Source organism: Chaetodon trifascialis, chromosome 4 (genome assembly GCF_039877785.1).
Source record: "Chaetodon trifascialis isolate fChaTrf1 chromosome 4, fChaTrf1.hap1, whole genome shotgun sequence".
Classification (NCBI taxonomy): domain Eukaryota; kingdom Metazoa; phylum Chordata; class Actinopteri; order Chaetodontiformes; family Chaetodontidae; genus Chaetodon; species Chaetodon trifascialis.
The window spans coordinates 14,767,393-14,789,083 of record NC_092059.1 but is presented as its reverse complement, the minus strand read 5'-3'; the positions used below and the strand labels follow the sequence as shown (position 1 = coordinate 14,789,083).

At 42.8% G+C, this 21,691-nt stretch overlaps 1 protein-coding gene and 1 non-coding gene across 5 annotated transcripts in view; one reads left to right on the top strand and one right to left on the bottom strand.

The window, feature by feature from the left end:
- acap2b (ArfGAP with coiled-coil, ankyrin repeat and PH domains 2b) overlaps nt 1-11,252 on the top strand; it is a 48,160-nt gene extending 36,908 nt beyond the window's left edge. The window contains exons 11-24 of one of the 4 annotated variants that reach the window (XR_011602107.1): nt 111-162; nt 651-751; nt 995-1,103; nt 1,403-1,611; nt 2,547-2,616; nt 2,808-2,902; nt 2,999-3,201; nt 4,086-4,187; nt 4,742-4,834; nt 5,068-5,300; nt 5,567-5,676; nt 5,763-5,873; nt 6,263-8,291; nt 8,336-9,314. Coding sequence is in view for 3 of the 4 variants with exons in the window: in XM_070960387.1 (XP_070816488.1) it covers nt 111-162; nt 651-751; nt 995-1,103; nt 1,403-1,611; nt 2,547-2,616; nt 2,808-2,902; nt 2,999-3,201; nt 4,086-4,187; nt 4,742-4,834; nt 5,068-5,300; nt 5,567-5,676; nt 5,763-5,873; nt 6,263-6,324; nt 10,135-10,238 (1,654 nt within the window). In the remaining variant the exon portion in view is untranslated. Of the gene's footprint in view, nt 1-110; nt 163-650; nt 752-994; nt 1,104-1,402; nt 1,612-2,546; nt 2,617-2,807; nt 2,903-2,998; nt 3,202-4,085; nt 4,188-4,741; nt 4,835-5,067; nt 5,301-5,566; nt 5,677-5,762; nt 5,874-6,262; nt 8,292-8,335; nt 9,315-10,134 lie in introns of those variants that run through there. The other 3 variants (XM_070960389.1, XM_070960387.1, XM_070960390.1) reach the window with 3 other exon arrangements.
- An 8,665-nt stretch (nt 11,253-19,917) lies between these two features.
- LOC139330783 (5S ribosomal RNA) lies at nt 19,918-20,036 on the bottom strand. Its single transcript, XR_011602148.1, has one exon. It is a non-coding gene; the product is annotated as a 5S ribosomal RNA (ribosomal RNA).
- Nucleotides 20,037-21,691: the final 1,655 nt, after the last annotated feature.

The window sequence follows — 21,691 nt, the reverse complement described above, 5'->3', positions numbered from 1 at the left end:
CGTAGCATCATTTTCAGCTATTCTAAAATGATGTCTAAAGTTGTTGCTGTACTGTAGGAACGTCACTGGCATCTGCATGTGACTTTGCTTTTCTTGTGACCTCTTTTCAGGCGTTGGTTCTCCATTCAGAACAATCAGCTAGTGTACCAGAAGAAATTTAAGGTACGTCAAGTGACTCCCTGCACACTGACCAAAATCAAATATGCATGTGTTTGACTTCCAGCACAAATACGCAGCATGCTGCAAATTCTCTGAAGAAAGTGTTAGTTGTTAGAAGTGTTTTAGTTGTTTAGCATAGAATAAACTGCAGCTGCAGGAGAGAAGATGTGTTTCTGTGTTGCAGATGTAGCCATTATACAGATTAATATATGCTGGAAAACTCACTGTCTATGCTATTTCTACATTTTTTACTTTACATTTTCATCCATGTGAAGGTATATAATTTTATTTGCATTGCATGACACTAAAGAAATTATTGTGTGTCCTATTTTATTACCTCGGCCTAGTATTTTTGCTGCAATTCAGGAGAACTTTGACAAGAACAGCTTGTGGCTTTGTTAGAAACATTTTGCTCTTACAACATACTACATTAAAGTATGGGAAACATACCTATGAATGTTGTAACCAAAGCTTCTGTGTTATCCCCTCAGGACAACCCCACAGTGGTGGTGGAGGACCTGAGACTATGCACAGTCAAACACTGTGAGGACATAGAGCGTCGCTTCTGTTTCGAAGTGGTGTCACCCACCAAGTAAGTTTGAGTCATCAGTCAAATGTCCCTCCCTATCAAGTCTAATGAGCACTGGAATATGTTACTAAAGGTGGGAAGGTGGAGTAGCAGTGTACCTCCCTCCTAACACTGACACACACACACACACACACACACACTCACACACACACACACACACACACACACACACACACACACACTCACACACACACACACACACACACACACAGCAGACAGCAGTTGTGTGATGCGTATGTGTCCCAGCAGGAGCTGTATGATGCAGGCAGACTCAGAGAAGTTGCGACAGGCCTGGATCAAAGCCGTCCAGAACAGCATTGCCACCGCCTTCCGCGACAAGGGAGATGATGGGGAGGTAATAAACAAGCACTGTGACACTGAGTGGATAGTTGAAGGGATTCACACATACTTTAGATACATAAGCTAAATAAATCATGAGTTGAAACTTTAACTCACCATTTTTTATCTATATAACACCAGTTTTACTCTTGTTTACACTCAGTTTTTCTTTCATCCTTCTGTAGACCATTAGTGTTTGCTGCTACAATGCCCCAGTTACACCACAGATATTAAGTTTTATTGAATTTATTTTCCTCCTGTCCTCTTTACCATCTTTCTGGATGTCTCTGTAATCACCCATCTTTCTCCTGTCAGAAGCTGGATAGGAAGTCGTCCACGTCGACAGGGAGCCTGGACTCTGGTGGGGAGCCAAAGGAGAGATCACTGAAAGGAGAGAGTGCCCTGCAGAAGGTCCTGGCCATCCCTGGCAATGCCTGCTGTTGCGACTGTGGCCAGCCAGACCCCCGCTGGGCCAGCATCAATCTGGGCATCACACTCTGCATACAGTGCTCTGGGATCCACAGGTAAAGTACTGTGGTTTTTCCTAAATGTATCCTCATAATAGGTCTATTAATTTTGAGGTTACAACCTCTAGACACATAAGGATGGCAGCAAAAGTAGGACCTGCATTAATAAAGAGCCACTGAGATACATAAAATGATAACTAAACAAAAACGAAAGGAACATCAAGAAGATACACAGTCATTAAACTCTTAAATGAAGACTGAAAATTCAGGAAACACTGATGGAAACAAAACAACGGAGGCAATATTAACACATTTTATTTATTTATCCACAACTTTGCAGGATTGCAGTTCATTTGGAGTTTGTTTTGGTGAAAACTGCAAAGTATCATAGGTGGTCATTGCATATTAGTTAAGAAAAATCTTTTCCATTCCAGGACCATGCTGTATATGTTTTGATACTATATATGATATTATAATATTTATTATCTTCCTCACCACCACCAAAAGAATTAATGGATCCTCATTGTGATTTCCATTAATTTAAGGGATTCACTTATACAAATTCTGTTGCCTTAAATGATCCTGTTTGTTTCCTCTTTAAATCCCTGGTTCTTCCCCTCTATTCAGAGAATTTTAGATACAAAGATGCATGCATTTCAACCAGAGGCATAGTGCTTTCAGAGTACTGCCCGTTTATCTGAGAACTACATTCTCTCTGTACTAGATGTTCTGATTAATGCCCATAATAATGTATTACAGCACATGAATCTGCAGACCCCACTTTCCACCTTGTGGGTAGAACCTAAACTACACTCACGTGTGTTGAAAATCATATTGATCTTTCTTTCTTTCTTTCTTTCTTTCTTTCTTTCTTTCTTTCTTTCTTTCTTTCTTTCTTTCTTTCTTTCCAGCATTTAGCCTTTTATCCCTTTCACAGTTAAAGCATGAAGAGTACTGTCATTGTGCTTTTTTAATACCTCTGTCATCTACAGGAGTCTGGGAGTGCATTTCTCTAAGGTTCGGTCTTTGACTTTGGATACGTGGGAGCCAGAACTACTAAAGGTGAGTGAGGAAAAACTGAAGTTAATGAACAAATACACACGATTGTCCAGTTCAAACTGAAACTCTTTTCATTCCTTAATTTCTTCTTATTGTGCACACATTTATTTTGTCTTTATCTGTTTTCTTATTTATTTCAAAAACGTTCTCCAGATGTGCTTTTTATCACTAACTTTATTGTACATTTTTCACAGTTGATGTGTGAACTGGGAAACGGGGTGATCAACCAGATCTATGAGGCCCGGCGAGAGGAGCTAGGAGCCAGGAAACCACACCCAGGAGATCCAAGGTACACAACTGGTGGAAAGCATATTGATATTTTCCAACCATCTTAAATTTCTCACCTTTTTCCCCAACAAAACCCTGCACATCTTTTTCCGAACAGACACGAGGTAGAGGCCTACATCAAAGCCAAATACGTGGACCGCCGGTTTGTACGTCGACCATCGGACGAGGAACTTCGCAATAAAGTGGTTTCTCTGAGCAAACAGGAGAAGAGGCTGAGCAGCAGCTCTGAGCATCTGCCCCCAAGACCACCACCACCCACTCCAAAACTCCGACCTGCTTCAAACGCCTCTGGACAGTCAGGTCAGTGGAAAAATTAACAAACACATGACACGCGTGTCTGGCAATCACACAAAAAAAGTATAGCGTACTGAATTTTAGCTGGATAAATTCAACATCACAAGGTCTAAAGCTGTTTCAACTAAATACAATATTTGCCTTTAGTGTCTAAAAATTATTCAATCATAAATCAGCATTACTAGTTGGTGTAGGTTATGGTGTATTTTGAAAACTGAGTTCTGAAGTCATTTGACGATGGCTCGGACATTGTGGGATCAGTAGTTTTTGCATCTTGGAGTTAGCCCACATCTTCCCATAATTCTCCAAATTATGATACTTGGATTTTTCATTTAAGGAAGAGGAGCAGTAAATTTTTCGCAATGTCCAAATGCTTTTTTTTTTTTTAAAAAAAAACAACTTTGATTTCTTCCCAACCCAAATTAACTGGTTGCAAGATCAATTCAACAGGATTTCAGAGTTCTGATGTTTCTGCTTTACCACCTCAGAAACAGAACTTCTAGTGCATTCAGAGGGCAAAGCCAGTGTCAGCTGTGTGGCCACTTTTTCTATTGTATGCTCTATGTGATTTTTGCACTGCCATGGAGATGTGTCCACCCATCGGCATACTGTATGTTCTCTGTGAACAGCATATGTCTAAGCCCTCTCTGCCTCCCATTGCTTCTCGTAGTCTGTCTCCTCCAGTGTCAACTGAGCTGGTAGTCTAACTATCTCTGCTTTCGCCCTGCTTTCCTCTCTCTCTTGTTCACACTCTCTCTCTCTTTCTTTCCTCCCCTGGCTGTTCTGTGCTTCTGGACTAACCCTTGCTCTCACTGCCTACCCTAAAACTCCCCACCCTGCCACTCAATTTACATCCTTCGTCTTCCAAACTCCCATTATCCCTAACGTAGCTGTTGCCAGCGGCTTGGAGGCCCGCCGCGACTCTCTCTTCTGTCCTGATGAGCTTGACTCGCTCTTCTCCTACTTTGACAACTCCTCCAAGCTCAGGAGCAGTAAGTACTAAATGCTTAGTGTTTCGCTTGCTTCTCCATCCCCTCTGTCCATTCGTGTTCACTGCTTTGAGCCTGTGGACTAACAACCCTTCATCCACTCCTCTGTTCCTCCCTCATCGAGACCTTCCTAATGGACCATCCCGTCATGTTAAGATCATTGCAGAGCGTACCATCTTTTATTTTTCCTGGGGTGGGGCGTGTTTATCTCACACATGGTTTTGGTCAGTGCTTGTATATGTCTCATCATCTTTTTGTTATCCAGGGATCTGAGACATAAGGTGATGGTGGGGATCTGTTATCCAGTGTGTTGATTTCTGCCGCTGACTTGTATGTACACTGTACAAAATATTTGGACCGCCTGCTGTTTCTGCTTATCGTAATGGAAAAAATTAAGCAGCCTTCAAAAGACACATTAACACATTCATGAAACGGCTTTTGAAGGGCGAGATAGGGATGCTTACCACCTCCTTCCTCTTATTTTGTACACTGTCTCTGGCACTCTCTCTGATGCCTGTGTGTTGCTCCACAAGTAGTGATTCAGTCCTGTTTTACAGTAAAAAGTGCAGACAGCGGCATCCAGAACAGCGCTGATGGGAGCAGGGAGATGCTGGCCAACACCCCTTCCAATAACAGTCTGGCAGATGCAGGTAAGACACAAACTTACATACACACACACCTTTCACATAGACATCCCTGCCTATTTACATAAAGCCACCGCCATAGTGGCCAAGTTAAAAAAAGAACATCTTGCACAAACATCAGAGGGAAAACAATGACGTAGGAGAAGAAATGGCAAGTTGAAGAACCACAGGTGCTTATTGCAGTTTGGCTTATACACAAACTGGCAAAACAGATTCATGTCTTTACTCTCATTTTTCAGAGGCTGCTGAGTCTCCGCCCATGGCCATGCCTGCCACCCTGCCTCCTCCGTCGCCCTGTAAGGAGGTGGTTTTCTACGAGCCCAAGGAGTACAGCCCGGGTCTGCAGCTCTACTGGGCTTCATGTGCCCGCAGCCTGCCGGACATGGCGGAGGCACTGGCCCATGGAGCAGAGGTCAACTGGGTGAACACGGAGGATGACAAGAGGACCCCGCTTATCATGGCCGTGCAGGGGGTGAGCATCGCTGCCAACTCAGTACATTTTACCATACTGACAGGGTAGTTTGAAAGACAACTAAGAAAAACACTTTTACTCTTAATTTGGTTTTTATTAATTTAGTTTGAATTTCTTATCATGAACAGTGATCCCACAAATCATTGCCAGCGTAACAGAACTGACCTTTTGATGATAACAGCATTTAGAAGTTAATGGAACACAATAGCTGATGTGTTTCATCACTGGAAAATAATGTAACAAGTTCCATGATTGGTTTACTTCAGGGTTCGCTCGTCACCTGCGAGTTTCTGCTCCAAAATGCAGCTAATGTGAACCAGCAGGACGCCCAGGGCCGAGGGCCTCTCCACCACGCCACCATGCTGGGACACACAGGGTTCGTCTTCCACATGTTGTCATTATTACTTCACCAAATTTATACTCAGAGCAAAAACAAATTACAAATATTTCTCTCTGCTTCAGGCAAGTGTGTTTATTCTTAAAAAGAGGAGCGAATCAAAATGCTGCAGACATTGACGAGAAAACACCCCTGACAATAGCGGTGGAGGCGGCCAACGCAGACATCGTCACACTGTGAGTGTCTCATTATTTTTCTGTTCAGTAATATTTATTCTGAGAGCATTGCCTTAGCTTGACATGAATTGTTTTATCATTTTTTTACAAGCTAAAAAAAAAACAATTTAGCATCATTCATTAAACCATAACCCAGCTGAACTGTCTGTAGGTGCTGCAACAACTCTTACCACAAGGTGTCACTACATAACCAGTTTATAGATCTTCCACCTCTAGATGTAAAAGTGGCCTGCAGCAGGGCTGTTATTTATCTGGACTGAGTATTTCTGTGGGAGCAGTTCTTAACAGGGAATAAACATGTTGTGTTTGAATGTTAAACGTTTGATTATTGACTGTACCACTTAACTGTGGCTAATGTGTCGCTTCCTGTTTCTTAACCTGCTTCCCAGGTTACGACTGGCCAAGATGAACGAGGAGATGCGAGAGGCGGAGGGGCCCTACAGCCAGTCAGGTCAATATAACACCAACAGCCCCACCGAGATGCAGTACAGGAAGTGCATGCAGGAGTTTATTAGCCTGCAGCTGGACGAAACTTAATTACTGTCATAACACGGGTGGCATGCTGTATGTAAAGCCCAGGTTTCAGAGTTGAGCTCAGTTGACTGAAAAAGTGCACATTAGCGGAGAATACATCATAACCCAGACAATTCATTCTCAGTGGTTTGATTTCTAATTAGAGACCTTCAGGTTAGGGGACATTTGGTCCGCTTTCGTGAGATTGAGTGAACTGAGCTGAACTCTGTCAGTTGTGCTCCTGTGTCCTGCTGTACTGTGAGAGCAGCTACCAGCTTCACCCAGCCAGGCGCCGGGCCAGCTGCACCTTTGTGTGGTGTAACTTCAGGTGCTGGACTGTATCAATGTGACAGGGTTTAAGCCATCAACTCTGGACATTACTGAAGAGTTTTGTTCCAAAGTGGAACATCCACATTGTCGATTAAGTGACTGTTACTAACGTAAAACTATTGATAGCACAAATTGAAAGGAAACGGTGTCACTTTTTACTTTATAGTCTTCCTCCCTTAAATGCTCCCACTTGTGCTGAGTCCTTCTGTTTTAGAGGTGTTCAGTGATTACAGCAGCTAATGAGTAATTAGTTGCTTAATATTTAATTTTTTTTTAGTTAGTATTGTGTCTCTGCTATCAGGCACAGTATCTTTGCAAAAAAAAAGAAAACTGTCTACCCAGTAACTGCCACCAGTATCAAGTGACACTCAGACCTCAAAGTGACGGCAGTTTTCACTATCCGGCAATAATCGTGACTTTTGAATGACATTTTTTTATTATCTGACCAGTCTGGAGGGGCGTAGTGTGTGTCTATAAATCAGCAAGTTTCATTTTAAATTGACCTGCCATTTAAGCACATTCCTATTTATGGTTATGCAACTATTGTACCTTTTTTCCTGCGATTGTATGGTTCCCATTTTAAGTCTTAACCATTTTCAAGGCCTGTTTACTCATTTGAAGTGTTTGCAAGTTTGCATCTTGCTGTTGTGACATGCCTGGTCAGAAAAAAAGTCTATTTTAGAACAGCTTTCTTTTCTAAAGGTAATCCTAGGGACCGTATAATAAGTATACTTTATGTACATGTTGTAAATGACGTGCATACGTACATTTCTGTGTAGTCTGACAGAAGAAACAGAGTTGAAAGTGGCTCTGGTTGCACAGGGGTGAGTGCCATGAGGGGCTCTGTGTTCACATCCTTGCGTTTTCTTTTTAGATTGTGTGGTATTTACCTCCTGTTACGACAATATTGTGTCTTGGTTATTAGTCAGTTAAGTGTGCTTGCTCATTGCCCATAATTGTCACGGGAAATCCTGAATTGTAAGATGATGAAGGCCTTTTAGTGCCATCACAGTGATTGTATTGAATGTTTGTGGGGTTATACTCAAATATAGATAAACCATGTGAGGATGGTACATCATCAAGCAACAAGTGCAATAGCCTAGAAAAATATCCACGTGTAACCATGTATAGATTTTTATCACCTGCTAGTCCTAGCTTATATTTATCTTAATCAAATGGGAGCTTTAAAAAAAAGTAGGTATTCAATAAGAGCGAGGCTACAGAGGAGTGCAAAGCTTACTTTGTTGATAGTGAATGAATAAATGAAACGTACCCCGGTTTTACCCCACGTCTTCCCTCCATGCGGCCCCAGATCCTGAAGGGCACCAAAGCACTTTGATTAAATGCTCATTTCTGCTCACTCTTAGTGATAGAGCACCAGAGTGTTTACCACCTGATGTTGAACAATAAGGAAAAATAAGAGACGTTTTGAACGGGTGACTCGTGTGGGGATGTGTTCGGTAGTTAGAATGAGGATTACTGATTGTGTTCACAGTTACATGAAGTTCTTGTGTCTTGTAGAGTAGATGCTGAGGTGTTGCTTTAGAGTCCTTAGTTTGTATGGAAAAGGGACTGGTGCGTTAATGTGTGTTGACCACAGGAGGGAGGGCTCCGCTCAGAAATGATGTCCACTTGTCTTCGAGGAAGAATAAACCATCTTATATGGAGGGCTACATGTGCCGCTATAGGTAGACAGACTATTTTTAGCTTGAATGTTTTGGACCTGAATGACAAAGAATGACACATAATTCTTTTTTCTTACTTTCTTTAGCATGTGCAATGGTTGTGGATAGGGAATGGTACAGAACCTGTTGTCGTTGCCTTAAAGGTCAACAGCAGACACACTTGCAGTGGTCATGAGAGGAATAGAAGGAGGTTTGTCTTTAGCAGAAGGAGCAGAGTAGAGCCTGAAGTACGAGCTTGCTTTGCGGCATCAGCTCGCTGTCTTCATCGATGCCCGACGGCCTCTTCATCAGTGCCCCCAGTCAGCTGATGAATGGTGGGACTGAAGAGGGATGTTCAGGGGTAATGAATGTGAGGGAGATCTAACCTCATCAACCCCTTTTTATTAAAATTACAGCTCCCTCAACTCAAGTGTTTCTACCTGATTAAGTGTGTTGAAGAAGGGCAGAGCAGAGGTTCTCAACCTGTGGGTTGCTCTGTGGTTTTTGCTGCCGTTTAATTTAGAATTATAAAATCTGTGTGAAAGCATGATTTTTTAGAAGACATAGTAATTATTTTAATATTTTTCTTAAATACCTTTTTAATCCGTATTTGTCTCCTGTCGTCCTCAAAACATGCTAAAGAACATGAAAAGGGCGATTTTACACTTGACACTCAAACAGATTGAGAACCTGTGCTCTGGTGGAAGAGGAGGCTCTCTCTCCTCTAAAACCTTCTTCTTTATTGCTCTCATCCTCCTCTGTAAATTCACTCTCTCTGTTCTGTAATTTGCTTGTCTTCTCTCACTCTCCTCCCCAGAGTTTGTGCCTTTCTTCTGTTCTTTTGTTTTCTTTGGGGTGCTGAGGCCAACACAACTGTATTTTTGTACATAAACTCCTGCACTTTAAACACAATACAGTTGGTAACAAAAACTGATCTCTGTGGGCTTGTCTTTTCTTTCCGAGTCGATCTCCAGTTGCTAATGAAACACTCTCCTGCCGTTTATTCTCAAACATTTGCCTTTTTTGCTTTTTCTGTTCTTTCCCGCCTTTTCTGCCTCTGCATTGTTCTGTTTGATATTTCGAGGCACGCTGAAACTCTGACAGGTATGGCTGACCTTTTCTTTCTCATTCTTGTTCTGATGATACTGTCGCTGTGCATGAGCCCTCCACTCTGCAGATATTTATCCACCTGCTCACCTGCATGATGAGGCAATAATGATTATTTTCTTTGTAACAGTTTAGCCTTAAAGACTGGAGTAACATTTTATTTCACAGTATTTTACTGAGCCTCTTTGCAGCAGGTTGATATGGGCTCACACTCGAGTAAAACTCAAGCAAAGCTCTCAATCCTATTGAGTTGTTTAAGGGGTGTGTGTAATGAGTTTTAGGACTGTTATCATACCAGCGTCTTATCTTTATGTTATTAGTAAATTCAAATTTGCTGGCTCGTGTAATGCTCCTGTGCCACAGCAGGAGATAAACTTTGAAGTAATTATTGCTGAGACATAATAACTGTTGTAAAGATGGGTTGTAAATATAATATCTACTTGTCAGGACATAGGTCATGAGCCTTTTTCCCTCTCAGATTGATACACTAGATGGATTTTTACAGGCCTGAAGAGGTAAAAGTGTCCACAAGAATAAAGCAAAAATGAAAAGTGTAGCAAATGTTTGGACCCGCTGCTCAGTCTGACTCCTCTTGTATTCTCTGCCTTTGTTGTTGCTGATGTCTCGTGTCCTTGTTCCTCTTGCAGGAGATGAAACCTACCAGGACATTTTCCAGGATTTCACCCACATGGCCTCCAACGACCCAGACAAGCTGAACCGCTACCAGCCGTACGATCCGCAAAGACCCTGACACAACAGAAAGTCGTCCACTAACACTCAGTGAAACTGTCTACTCAACCCATGAGAGACAAAACAATGTCTGGAAAGCCGTCCACTCTCCCTCCACGACCATCGAGCATTAAAGCCGGTTAGTGCCGCCACAGCTGGACTCGTGTCACCACATCTAACATGGCCGAAGCTCCCTTTCATCAGATTCTGTTCATTTGAGCTGCAGCTGTGAAAATTACAGGCGTTTCACTCAAGTGAAGGAACTTATGTGAACAGCAAACCTCACTTAAAAAAACAACAAAAAAAACTGTGCTTTCCAGTGGGATACATTACAGGAAGTGAATGGTACAGTGTTAAAGCCTTTGAAAGGATTCGCAGTCATAAAAGAAAATCAATGATAGCTGAACTTGGTCTGAATGTAGAGCTGCCGTCAAGGCTGTCACTTTTTTTGACAAAGTGCATCCGAGCTGTAGAGAGGTAAGTGCTTGACAGGCTCTTAAATGCTCCATTTAAATTTTTACGTGCTTCCTTTTTTCCCATAGGGCTCTCTTTTTGAACATGCTACAGGATCTTTTTTGTATCAACGTTTCGCTTTGTGAACTCTCAGCAGCGTATACACGGCAATATGCTTTTACTTATTTGCACAGATCCCTTTGACTTAAATCAACGCTGATGTTTACCCATTTTGATGGCAAGACTTTGACATGTTAAACAGTGTACAGTGAACATAGAAGCCGACATGTTATTGACGCATCTGTAATGTTAAATAGGTAGCAGAATTTGTGATTGTTTTTTTTTTTTAAATGATAGTTATTTTTAAACTCGTTCTTTTGAATGATTGAAACTTTCCGTGTTGTCACCACATCAGTACCTGCAGGACGTGTCACAGTGAGTCAGCATCGTGACTCTGTGGACTTAAAATTACTCCATGTGTTTTTTTTATTTATTTTACAGGTTAGTAACAATTTCATGGGGAGTTTACCAGAAACAACTGTGTAACTTGCTTTTAATCATAGGGAATATTGGATGTTCCCTCCATTAAATCCAAGTAAATGTTTAATTTAGAAACTTAAAGTTAAAATCCCTAACATTTCAGTCCTGATTGATTTGACAACACCCAGAAACTTTGTTAGAAATACAAACTTGTATCGTTGCTTCTTTGACCTGCTGTGCTCTTAAAGACTCTCCATGGTTTGCAGGTGGATAATTGAAATGAATTGACTGAAGTGCCTCTTTTTCCCTGTAATTAGAAGCAAATTGCATCGAGCTTTCATGGAAACTTCCCAGGAAATGATTAGATGATACCTGTAAAATAAAGTGTCACACAATGCCGTAGACACAGTATGTATGTGGAAATATTACACACAGTGGAAAATCTGTAAAGGTTTATAATTCCAGTTGTCCTTTCATGTGCTTAAAGAAACATTTACAGAGTCTTTCTGTTTGATGTCTTTTAACCATCAGGCAACCTCACTGAAATGAATTCTGCAAACGTCCCGACAGAGGTTACGTACTGTACTGTAGGATCTATGATTTTTGCCTTAAACTCTTCACTTCTCTTTGACATTAACAGTATGCAGTAAGATGTGATATGAAGCACAGAGGAAACCTTTAGCCAATGAAACATGGGATACAATTCTTGTACATTTTGTACAGATGCTTTTGAATTTTCCAGAGAAGTGAAGTATAAAGTTAGTGGTACTTGAATCATTAAATAAGCTTTTGTATATGCTGTTCTTTGTATCCTTCGGTAATTTTAGCCCATTTTATATCGCCTGTCTGTATACCAGTATACATGTACTGTATATTCTACCTGTAATATGTAAGAACTTCAATACATATGGACTGAGGGTTCATCACTGAATGTTGGTTCTTTTTTTGATTTGTCTGGAGGTTTAAAATCCTCACATGCATTCACACCGAGGTGAACATCACATCTACTCCTACTTACACTTCAACTTCTGTAAGGCCGTTGAAAATGAATGTATTAATACACACAATCTCACAAAATACTGTAAGTGATTTAAAAAAGCTTCCTCTTTCAAAAAAGGCCATAAAGGCCCCACGTCCCCTGAGAGGCAGAGCATTTCCTCCTTATCACAAATGAGTTTTTCTGGGCAAAGCAGTAACTCATGAGCCACCCATTGTACTCCTGGTCTGTTAACAGAATTAAAGAACTGGCCCATGTCTACGTTTTGCTCTTTATAAACAAGATCATTCTATTTATGGTACCAAGGTTACAGTATAATGAAAAGAATCTAAAAGTACTTTTATGGCTGAGGCTCTTCCACTTCCACTCAGCTCATTTCCCCCTTTACCTTTGTTTATTCTCCTGAATGAGGACGAGGAAAAATTAAACATTAATGTCAGACACAACCATTTAATGGACTGACCAGCATCTGGCATAGCGGGCATTTTCCCGGTGGGCCGACGTGCTATTTGGGTCGATAGTCGGACTCTTCTTTTTAATTTTAAATATTGGTCTGACCGGCCCATAATGCCAGGCAGTCGATCAGACACGCTGGTCTGCGGCCCATAGGTTATTAAATTCACTGACACTTGACGGAACTCATCTCGCCCAATCATATCATGAAACACTTCCCCTCATTTGCGTCGGTAACGTAATCTGTTAGGATCTTCGAAAATGGAGGGAAAACGAAAAGGAGGTGCAGAGAAACTGCGAGACAAGAAGAAGCTGGCTCTTCGAGCCAACGCTGCCAAATGCGCAAAATTTCTGATACGTTTGCCACGTCAGGGTCTTCATCAGCTCCCGTGACCGATGACAGCGGTGGTGGCGACATAGAACAGGGACATGCAGTAAAAGCTGCGGTAAAGTGGACTGCTGTCCTCCTTTCTGATAGCATCCCAACACTCCGACTCTCTCTCTCTCTCTCTCTATTATCATTAATATTATTGATGTGTGTGTGTGTGTGTGTGTGTGTGTGTGTGTGTGTGTGTGTGTGTGTGTGTGTGTGTGTGTGTCCGGTCGGATTTTTTTTTTTTTTTTTTTTTTTTTTTTTTAGTGTGTGCTTGTCTCGGTTGGATCTGGGTCTGGTCCCGGGTCGGTCCCGGGTAAGTTACCCGGGACCGACCCGGAAATTTCCCGGGACTTTACCGGGACCGACCCGGGTATTTCCCGGGACTTTACCGGAACCGACCCGGAACTTACCCGGGACCGATCCGGGACCAGACCCAGATCCAACCGAGACAAGCACACACTAAAAAAAAAAAAAAAAAAATATCCGACCCGGGACACACACACACACACACACACACACACACACACACACACACACGCACCAATAATATTAATGACCCGGTAGGTACCGGGTCGGATCCCGGGTCAGATGCTGAAAAACTGATTCATACCTTTAATTCAAGCTGACTCGACCCAGCTGTTACCATCATTATTATCATCAGTGACAGTGTGTGTCCCGGGTCGGATCCCAGCCGGGTTGTTGATACTATTAATAGAGTGTCTGTGTCTGTGTCTGTGTCTGTGTCTGTGTCTGTGTCCCGGGTCAGATCCCGGGTCGGATCCCCGCCCGGGTTGTTGTTGTTATCATTATTACTATTATCATCATTAGTGTGTGTCTCTCTGTGCGGTCCGGTACCAGCGCCGTACAGTATGTTCTGTGTACAATTTAAATAATTTTAGTTTTAAAAACATTTGTCGGGGGTGATGATGAAGATACGGGTATGATGTATTGATATAAGGTGTCCTTAAACAGAGTGTCTCACCCTGAAGTGCGCAAAGTGCAGATACCTGCAGGGGGACCTTCTTCTGAAGTCCTCCAGGATCTGTCTGCCGGGGACAGGAAACTGCAGCGCGGGGAAGTGCGTCCTGCACTTCTTCTGACAGGACGCTCTCATCATAACGTGCCAGTAGACGCGGAGATCCCGGTTTCCTGCAAAGGACGGCTCTTCATGTGTGCAGCTGCTGCTACAGTGCAGCATGCAGTATCTCACACTGTCCATAAGAAGCCGGTGCAAGCGCAAACTCAATTCCAAATAATGGGTCGATTACGTCCACCTCTCTGCTGCGTAATAGTCCAAAGCTAATCCATACGCAGCCGTGAGGGGCATGAGCTCCTCCTTGGGGAAATTCCTGAAATTGTAGTTTTCATATTGTGCGGCTGACATAAAAACAAAGGTCAAACAAAGCAACAGCGCGTAGCCTCGTGCGCAAAATTCAACCATGTTAAGATAATATCCGACATATTAGTCTGCTTCCTCTGTCGCCTGCTCCTGCTGGTAACTTTACCGTGTCTGTGTGGTGGTCTGCTGAAGCGCTTAGGGGGTCTGTGGGAATTCCGGGATTGGGCCTTTCAGATGTTACCGGCTCGGGTCTCTCAGTGGAGGCCAGGGACGGACTGACCATCTGGCATAGCGGGCATTTTCCCGGTGGGCCGACGTGCTATTTGGCCGATAGTCGGCCACTTTTTTATTTATTTTAAATATTCGTCTGACCAGCCCATAATACCAGACAGTCGATCAGCGGCCCCATCACATCGTTAAACACCAACCTCTTTCGCTTTGGTCTGGCCGGCATAATGCATTCGGCAAAAAGAAAGAAAACAGCGCAAGAGTTTGTTCATAACCACCGACCGGCCCTCGACACACGCTGGTCTGCGGCCCATAGGTTATTAAATTCACTGACACTTGACGGAACTCATCTCGCCCAATCATATCATGAAACACTTCCCCTCATTTGCGTCGGTAACGTAATCTGTTAGGATCTTCGAAAATGGAGGGAAAACGAAAAGGAGGTGCAGAGAAACTGCGAGACAAGAAGAAGCTGGCTCTTCGAGCCAACGCTGCCAAATGCGCAAAATTTCTGATACGTTTGCCACGTCAGGGTCTTCATCAGCTCCCGTGGCCGATGACAGCGGTGGTGGCGACATAGAACAGGGACATGCAGTAAAACCTGCGGTAAAGTGGACTGCTGTCCTCCTTTCTGATAGCATCCCAACACTCCGACTCGGACCCGGGTACCTTACCTTACCTACCCGGGACCGACCCGGAATTTACCCTGGACTGACCCGGAAATTTCCCGGGACTTTACCGGAACCGACCCGGAACTTACCCGGGACCAGACCCAGATCCAACCGAGACAAGCACACACTAAAAAAAAAAAAAAAAAATATCCGACCCGGGACACACACACACACACACACACACACACACACACACACACACACACACACACACACACACACACACACACACACACACACACACCAATAATTTTAATGACCCGGGTAGGTACGGTCGGATCCCGGATCAGATGCTGAAAAACTGATTCATACCTTTAATTCAAGCTGACTCGACCCAGCTGTTACCATCATTATTATCATCAGTGACAGTGTGGAGGAATGGAGGAAAACGAAAACACCTCTCTCTCTCTCTCTCTCTCTCTCTCTCTCTCTCTCTCTCTCTCTCTCTCTCTCTCTCTCTCTCTCTTTCTCTCTCTCTCTCTCTCTCTCACACACACACACACACACACAGGATGCCTTCACTTGTTTGTTATAGGAGTCCTTTAGGGGGTGACTTCACTTGCATCCCTTTTCCTCGATAAGTTCACAGTTAATGTAATGGAAAAGACACAGATGATCCTCTCATTCTCTTTCTATCTGTCACACACATATAGGATGATGTCTTTTTTTTTTTTTAAGGATTTGCCCAAGTTCACAGGCCTTCTTTATTCAGCACTGCTTTGTCTGGAAAACAGTGATAATCAGATCAATCAACCATGTCTATTATTTCTCTTTCCCTCTCCCTCATTCATGTGTCATCCCTCTTAAGTTTTCAGTTTCTACACTGCTCTTTTTATCCTGAAGACTGACCAATAATTAAATCTCTCTTGCTTTCTCTCTCAAACATACATATACAGAGTTCAAAGTTCATTCAGGAGTTCAGCTACATTCAACCTTTTGGACTGGGTTAGTACTACTCTTGGAAGAGTTAGCATCTGATCCATCATTTCTCATCTCTATTCTTTCTCTTTTTCTTTTCTTCCTCCCTGAAACACATAGGTACACCTAATACGATGAATTCTGCTTGAAGATCCATTACTGTGATGGAGCGGTGGAGTGTGCTTTTTTTTGTAGTGTTAATAAATTACACTTTTTGGAAGTGTTTAATGTGTCCACTCTCACTGATTCCTGTTAACTCATTGCATGGCTTAAGGTACGTGGCTTTAAAGAGTTGCACAGTTGGTATACACATTCAAGAGACCGAAAAGACTGAAAAGGTGTGTGTTATCGAATGCGGTGGGCTGGTATGGTCCAAAATGCCAGGGCCGATTTTTTGTCCCAGTCCGCCCTGTCTGGACACAACACTGATGATCGGGATCTTGATTTTTTTTTAATTTTTTTATTTTTTTTAGAAACAGTGGATTTCAGTTATTTACAGTGCAGTTGTCCTTCAGTGCAGTTGATATGTCATGATTTTATATTTTGTATTTGCACACACATGCTTGTTTTTGGTTTAGAATAGAAATTGTTTACACTGCTGAAGCTTTTCACTTAATGTTTGCAGTCTTGTTTTTCCTCCTTCGTTATTAGCAGAGAGCAGCAGTGTAACCTGTCTGTCCAGCAGGGGGCGCTCAGCTCTCAGGCTGTCATATTTGCAGCCATAAGTCTCGACCTTTCCAACCTGATAATGCAGCTGGGACCCTGAGAGGCAACTTTATGGAAGTCTGAGTTTTCTCAGCCTCTCTGATTTCCTCACTTTATTCTCACCAAGAAGTTTCTTTTAACCCACACAGAGGGATATCTTTAAGACTGTTTATAGTTTATAGCAGTTTATCATTTTTAATCACTCTACCTGTTTCAAATAAGCTAAACAAACAAAGCTCTAATATTAAACATCCACTGAGACTTCATGATTGAATTTCTCCCTGTGCCCATCTTGATATGCGTCCATGGACATATTATCCAGCCCTGTTCCACATTTAATAATTACGGAGTGTTTATTTCTGCTGCTGTTTAAATGAGAGGCATGCAGGCCGGCAGTGCCCACCACTTCAGATGACTTATAGTCCTTCTGTGTGTGTGTTTAGTCTGCCTCTAACTAATGTTCCTCAAAACACATCTTGTCGTCAACAACAGTCATAATTCACCGCAATACTACTGGACATGTTACACATACAGCAGACCTTCTGAAACAGGGACGAGGTGGTGGGGCGAGGGAAAAGCAGGGTGACACAAAATGAACACAGGAGCATCTGGAGATGTGCAGTGGCGTGAATGCCAACACTTTATTCCCGCAATGGCCATTTTGAAATTTGCATTTAGTGCTCAAAAAGAAGAAGAAGTGTCAGCACAACAAAAAACATTTCACACACTTCTAGCCTGATGTTATATATATGATGGACAGGTGGAAGAAATAAAAAATAAATAAATAAATAAAATAAATACAAAAACATAAAATGCAAAATTCCCTTTAGCAGAAAAAAATCAAACTAAATGCAATGCTTCTCATGCCTCCAGAATAAAGATTTTAGAATATTGAATTTTTATTGCAGTCTTCACAAGCTGCTTCTACCGTCCATACATGCCAGTTTAAATGTGAGTTTACAGGTCATCTGATTTGTGCCTGGCTCATGGGCTTTGCTCTGTGAGTCGGCCACCAGGCCGCTTCCAGGAAGTCTGCGGTCTGCTCGCCTGTGGAGAAATGAAGGGCCGCCGCTGGAGACGTTTCCCTCCATAAAAACACCATGTGAACAAATGCATGAGAGGGCCAAGCCCCATTAATGCCGCTCAGGCTGCCAGGGAGCAAACAACAGAACATGTTGGCGTTAACGAGTCACTGAGTCCAGCGGTGACTGAAGTCTTATTTCCTTCAAACACATAAAACAGTGCCAGTCGGATGAGCTCATTTCACTGACTTCCAATGCAAAATCCAGGTGTTCATTTAACTTTTGATTTGTTTGATTTCAATTCAACATACTGACACTACCATTTAAAGAAAATGTTCATAGCTAACTACTGTAACTTGCAGGCTGATATGAAATATTCTCAGGCGAGCAGTGAAATAATTACATCCATGTTTGACGAAGGGAGGACCATCATGTCGACCACATGGACCACGAACAGCTGATCCTCCTGCTGGACTCCACAGGTCTCATTTGTTTCAGATTGTAGCATTGTAGTCATTTATTTGTAGTATTTATACTCCTATTTTCATCATGTATTTTTATTGAACACTTATGTGAGTTGTTAATTTGTCTGAAATTCATTTCTAAGTTTAGAAAAGAAAATCCTAATTGTTTCCATTGTTGAATTTTTGGAGGTGTGCAGTAGTATTTAGAGCAATGGATAACAAGTCTGAGCTTACAGACCACAGTATCCATGATGCAGTATGATTATCAGCGCCTCCTCAAGCTGGTACATGCCATGCAGGGGCTTGTCTGTCCATACCAACCCTTCTGGCTCTTCCTTACTGGGCTTCTGCTGCCTAAGGCATTCACTCAGCAGGTCATCATTGGGGCCATCTTCCTGATGTACTCCCAGAGGCTTGCTGTTTCCTCCTGGATAGTGGCTCTGACGCTCACTAGTTCACGACCTCCTGTCTTCCACTTAGTGTATAGCCTCAGGACACTGGACTTAGGGTGAAACCCTCCATGCATCATAAGGCGCTTCCTTGTCTTGATACCAGTGGCTTCCATTTCTTCCAGTGGCCAGGATATTATAGCAGCAGGGTATCTGATTACTGGCAGGGCACTGATGTTTATTGCCTGGATCTTGTTCTTGCCATTCAGCTGACTCTTCAGGAGCTGCTTCACCCTCTGAAGGTATTTGACTGTGGCTGATCTCCGTGTTGCCTCCACATGATTGCCGTTTGCCTGGGGGATCCCTAGGTATTTATAGCTGTCTTGAACATCTGCTATGTTGCCTTCAGGTAGTTCAACCCCTTCAGTGGCGATCATCTTCCCTCTTCTGCACACCATCACTCCACACTTATCCAGTTGAATGACATCTCGATGTCATTGCTGTATATCCTGGTGAGGTGAGTGAGGGAGTCAGCTTGATGTCATCCATGTAGAGGAGGTGGCTGATTGTTGTCCCACTTCAGAATCGGTACCCTAAGCCACTCCTGGTGATGACCTGGCTGAGGGGGTTTAGGCCTGTGCAGAGCAGCAGGGGGGACAGTGCATCTCCTTGGTATATACCACATTTGATGCTCACTTCTGCAATCGGCTGCGAGTTGGCTTCCAGAGTTGTCTTCCACAACCCCATCGAGTTGTTGATGAAGGCTCTAAGTGTCCTGTCGATCTTATACGGGTCTAGGCATTCCAGTATCTATGTGTGTGGCATCGAGTCATAGGCCTTCTTATAGTCAATCCAGGCAGTGCATGAGTATGAGAGAGCATGCTCCTGTGTGTGTGTGTGTGTGTGTGTGTGTGTGTGTGTGTGTGTGTGTGTATATATATAGAGTTGATTTATTTTGTATGCTTTTTTATTGTCTATTTATTTGGAAGCATTGATTCACCTCTGCCATTCCCGAGGAAGATACAGAGAGCTGTTCCTACCTACTACATACCTTGCTGCTTTTCTCCTCTTTTGTAGATGAGCAGCAAGGCCATCGGAGTTGACCTCTCATGGTTTCATGGGAATGTTGAATGTTGAAAGTCTCTCTTCCATGGAGCTGCTTGAGTCTATGTATTTATGGCCATTCCACTAAAGACAAGAAGAAAAGGCTTACAGCACCTGGTATTCCCAGGCGGTCTCCCATCCAAGTACTAACCAGGCCCGACCCTGCTTAGCTTCCGAGATCAGACGAGATCGGGCGTTCTCAGGCTGGTATGGCCGTAAGCCACAAGCACTGATGCACGCAAGTGTTTTATACATGTGCTCTCTGGATGTATACTCTGGGGTGTGAGGGCTTTCTCCTTTCACTTGTCTCGAAAATATAAATGTGTAGGAAGCATTTTACTGTTGCTGTTAGTTGCTCATTTGAACTAATCTGTAAACTTATCCTCTGTTTTCTACTAAAAATCTTCATTTAAAAAGTCACAAAGTTCAATATCCACCTACTTTAGTACAATATTTAAGAAAATCTACTTAGTTACTGTACACAGTTGGCTAATGTATGCAAGAAACAATCCTGAAACAGTTAAATAACATTTAAACGACATGAATTTCATCAGTTTTATGAGGAAAGTTTATGTGTCTCAAACTCCAGTCTATAAAAAAAGAAAAGCCTTCATCCTGGCAGGAATACTGCTCCGTTTAAGTATTTATGCTACACAGTCTTGGCCTCCACCTCCTCAGCCCTGAGTGTTAATATTTACTCCGTCCATGTTCACGCTGAACGGAAAGGTTCAGGTTTCATGTTTTGGAGCGGCCTTTTGCTGGGAATCCAAACAGTTGTGCCTGTATGCTCTAAATGCTGATGATGAATGGACAGACAGTATGAATAGGCACAGTGTTGTAAGCGCACTTTCATACCACAGGATCCTCCACCACACTCGCACTGGAGGGGAGGGAGGGGAAAAAGGTGGTGGCGGCTGAGGTGTTAGGCAACGTGCAGTAACGTGCTGTACCATGCACCACCTTCACCTGGCTGCAGATCTACGCTAGATCTCCACAGCTTGTTTAGTTTGTCTTCAGCCTGTGTTCCCAGAAAGAGCAGACGCGGCTGCCTCCAGTTTTTTTTCTTCCATTTTGGAGGTTTTTTTTTTTTTTTTCTTCTGAGCGAGGCCTCCCCGGAGAGCAGCACTCCACGCTGCAGTGAGCTGTCAGCCGTCAGCCTTTCCAACAGGTCTCCCCAGCTGTGAAGGTCTGGTGTCCAGCTGTTCTGACACCCGGAGGACGGAAACCTTCCTCTCATCCAGCTGCAGGGAACTTTGTCCACAGACTATTTGGACAGTGGGAGCGTAAAGGTCAGAGAAACGACCTTTTTAACCAGACGAGTGCTGGTTACATTTTCCAGAACAGCTGGGAACATGCGAACGAGTGAATTACCAACTGATGGGACTTTGAACAAGTCATTTAAACGATGAGTCTGTGCATTTATTTTAACAAATTCCATTAAAAGACCAAAACTAACAATTCATTGATCATATAAGTGTTCTCTGTGTGTCCAGCCTGATGTAGCTTCTTTGTGCCGTAGACCTCCACTGAAAAACCACTAAAACACAACAGCAAGCAAAGAGACCCAGTCTGAGGCTAATCCCCTCTTTTATCTGTGGGTCAATCTGACTTGAGCAATTTAAACCTCCAGAAAATGACTGTAATTAAAATTGTAAACCAAGTTTATGCGCCTGGTGCTTTATGTCTACTTGCTGACAACCTAAATATCTTTTCAAATAAAAGACCCTCCCCCCCATCATAAAATCTCAGTAATTGACCTCAAATTGGAAAGAAATATGTTTTGGGCACCAGTGGCTTCATAATGCATCCAAGTAAAACAGAACAATTTCTGTTATTAATGATAGTAACAGTCATAATGTTCAGGCTCAATTTGAGG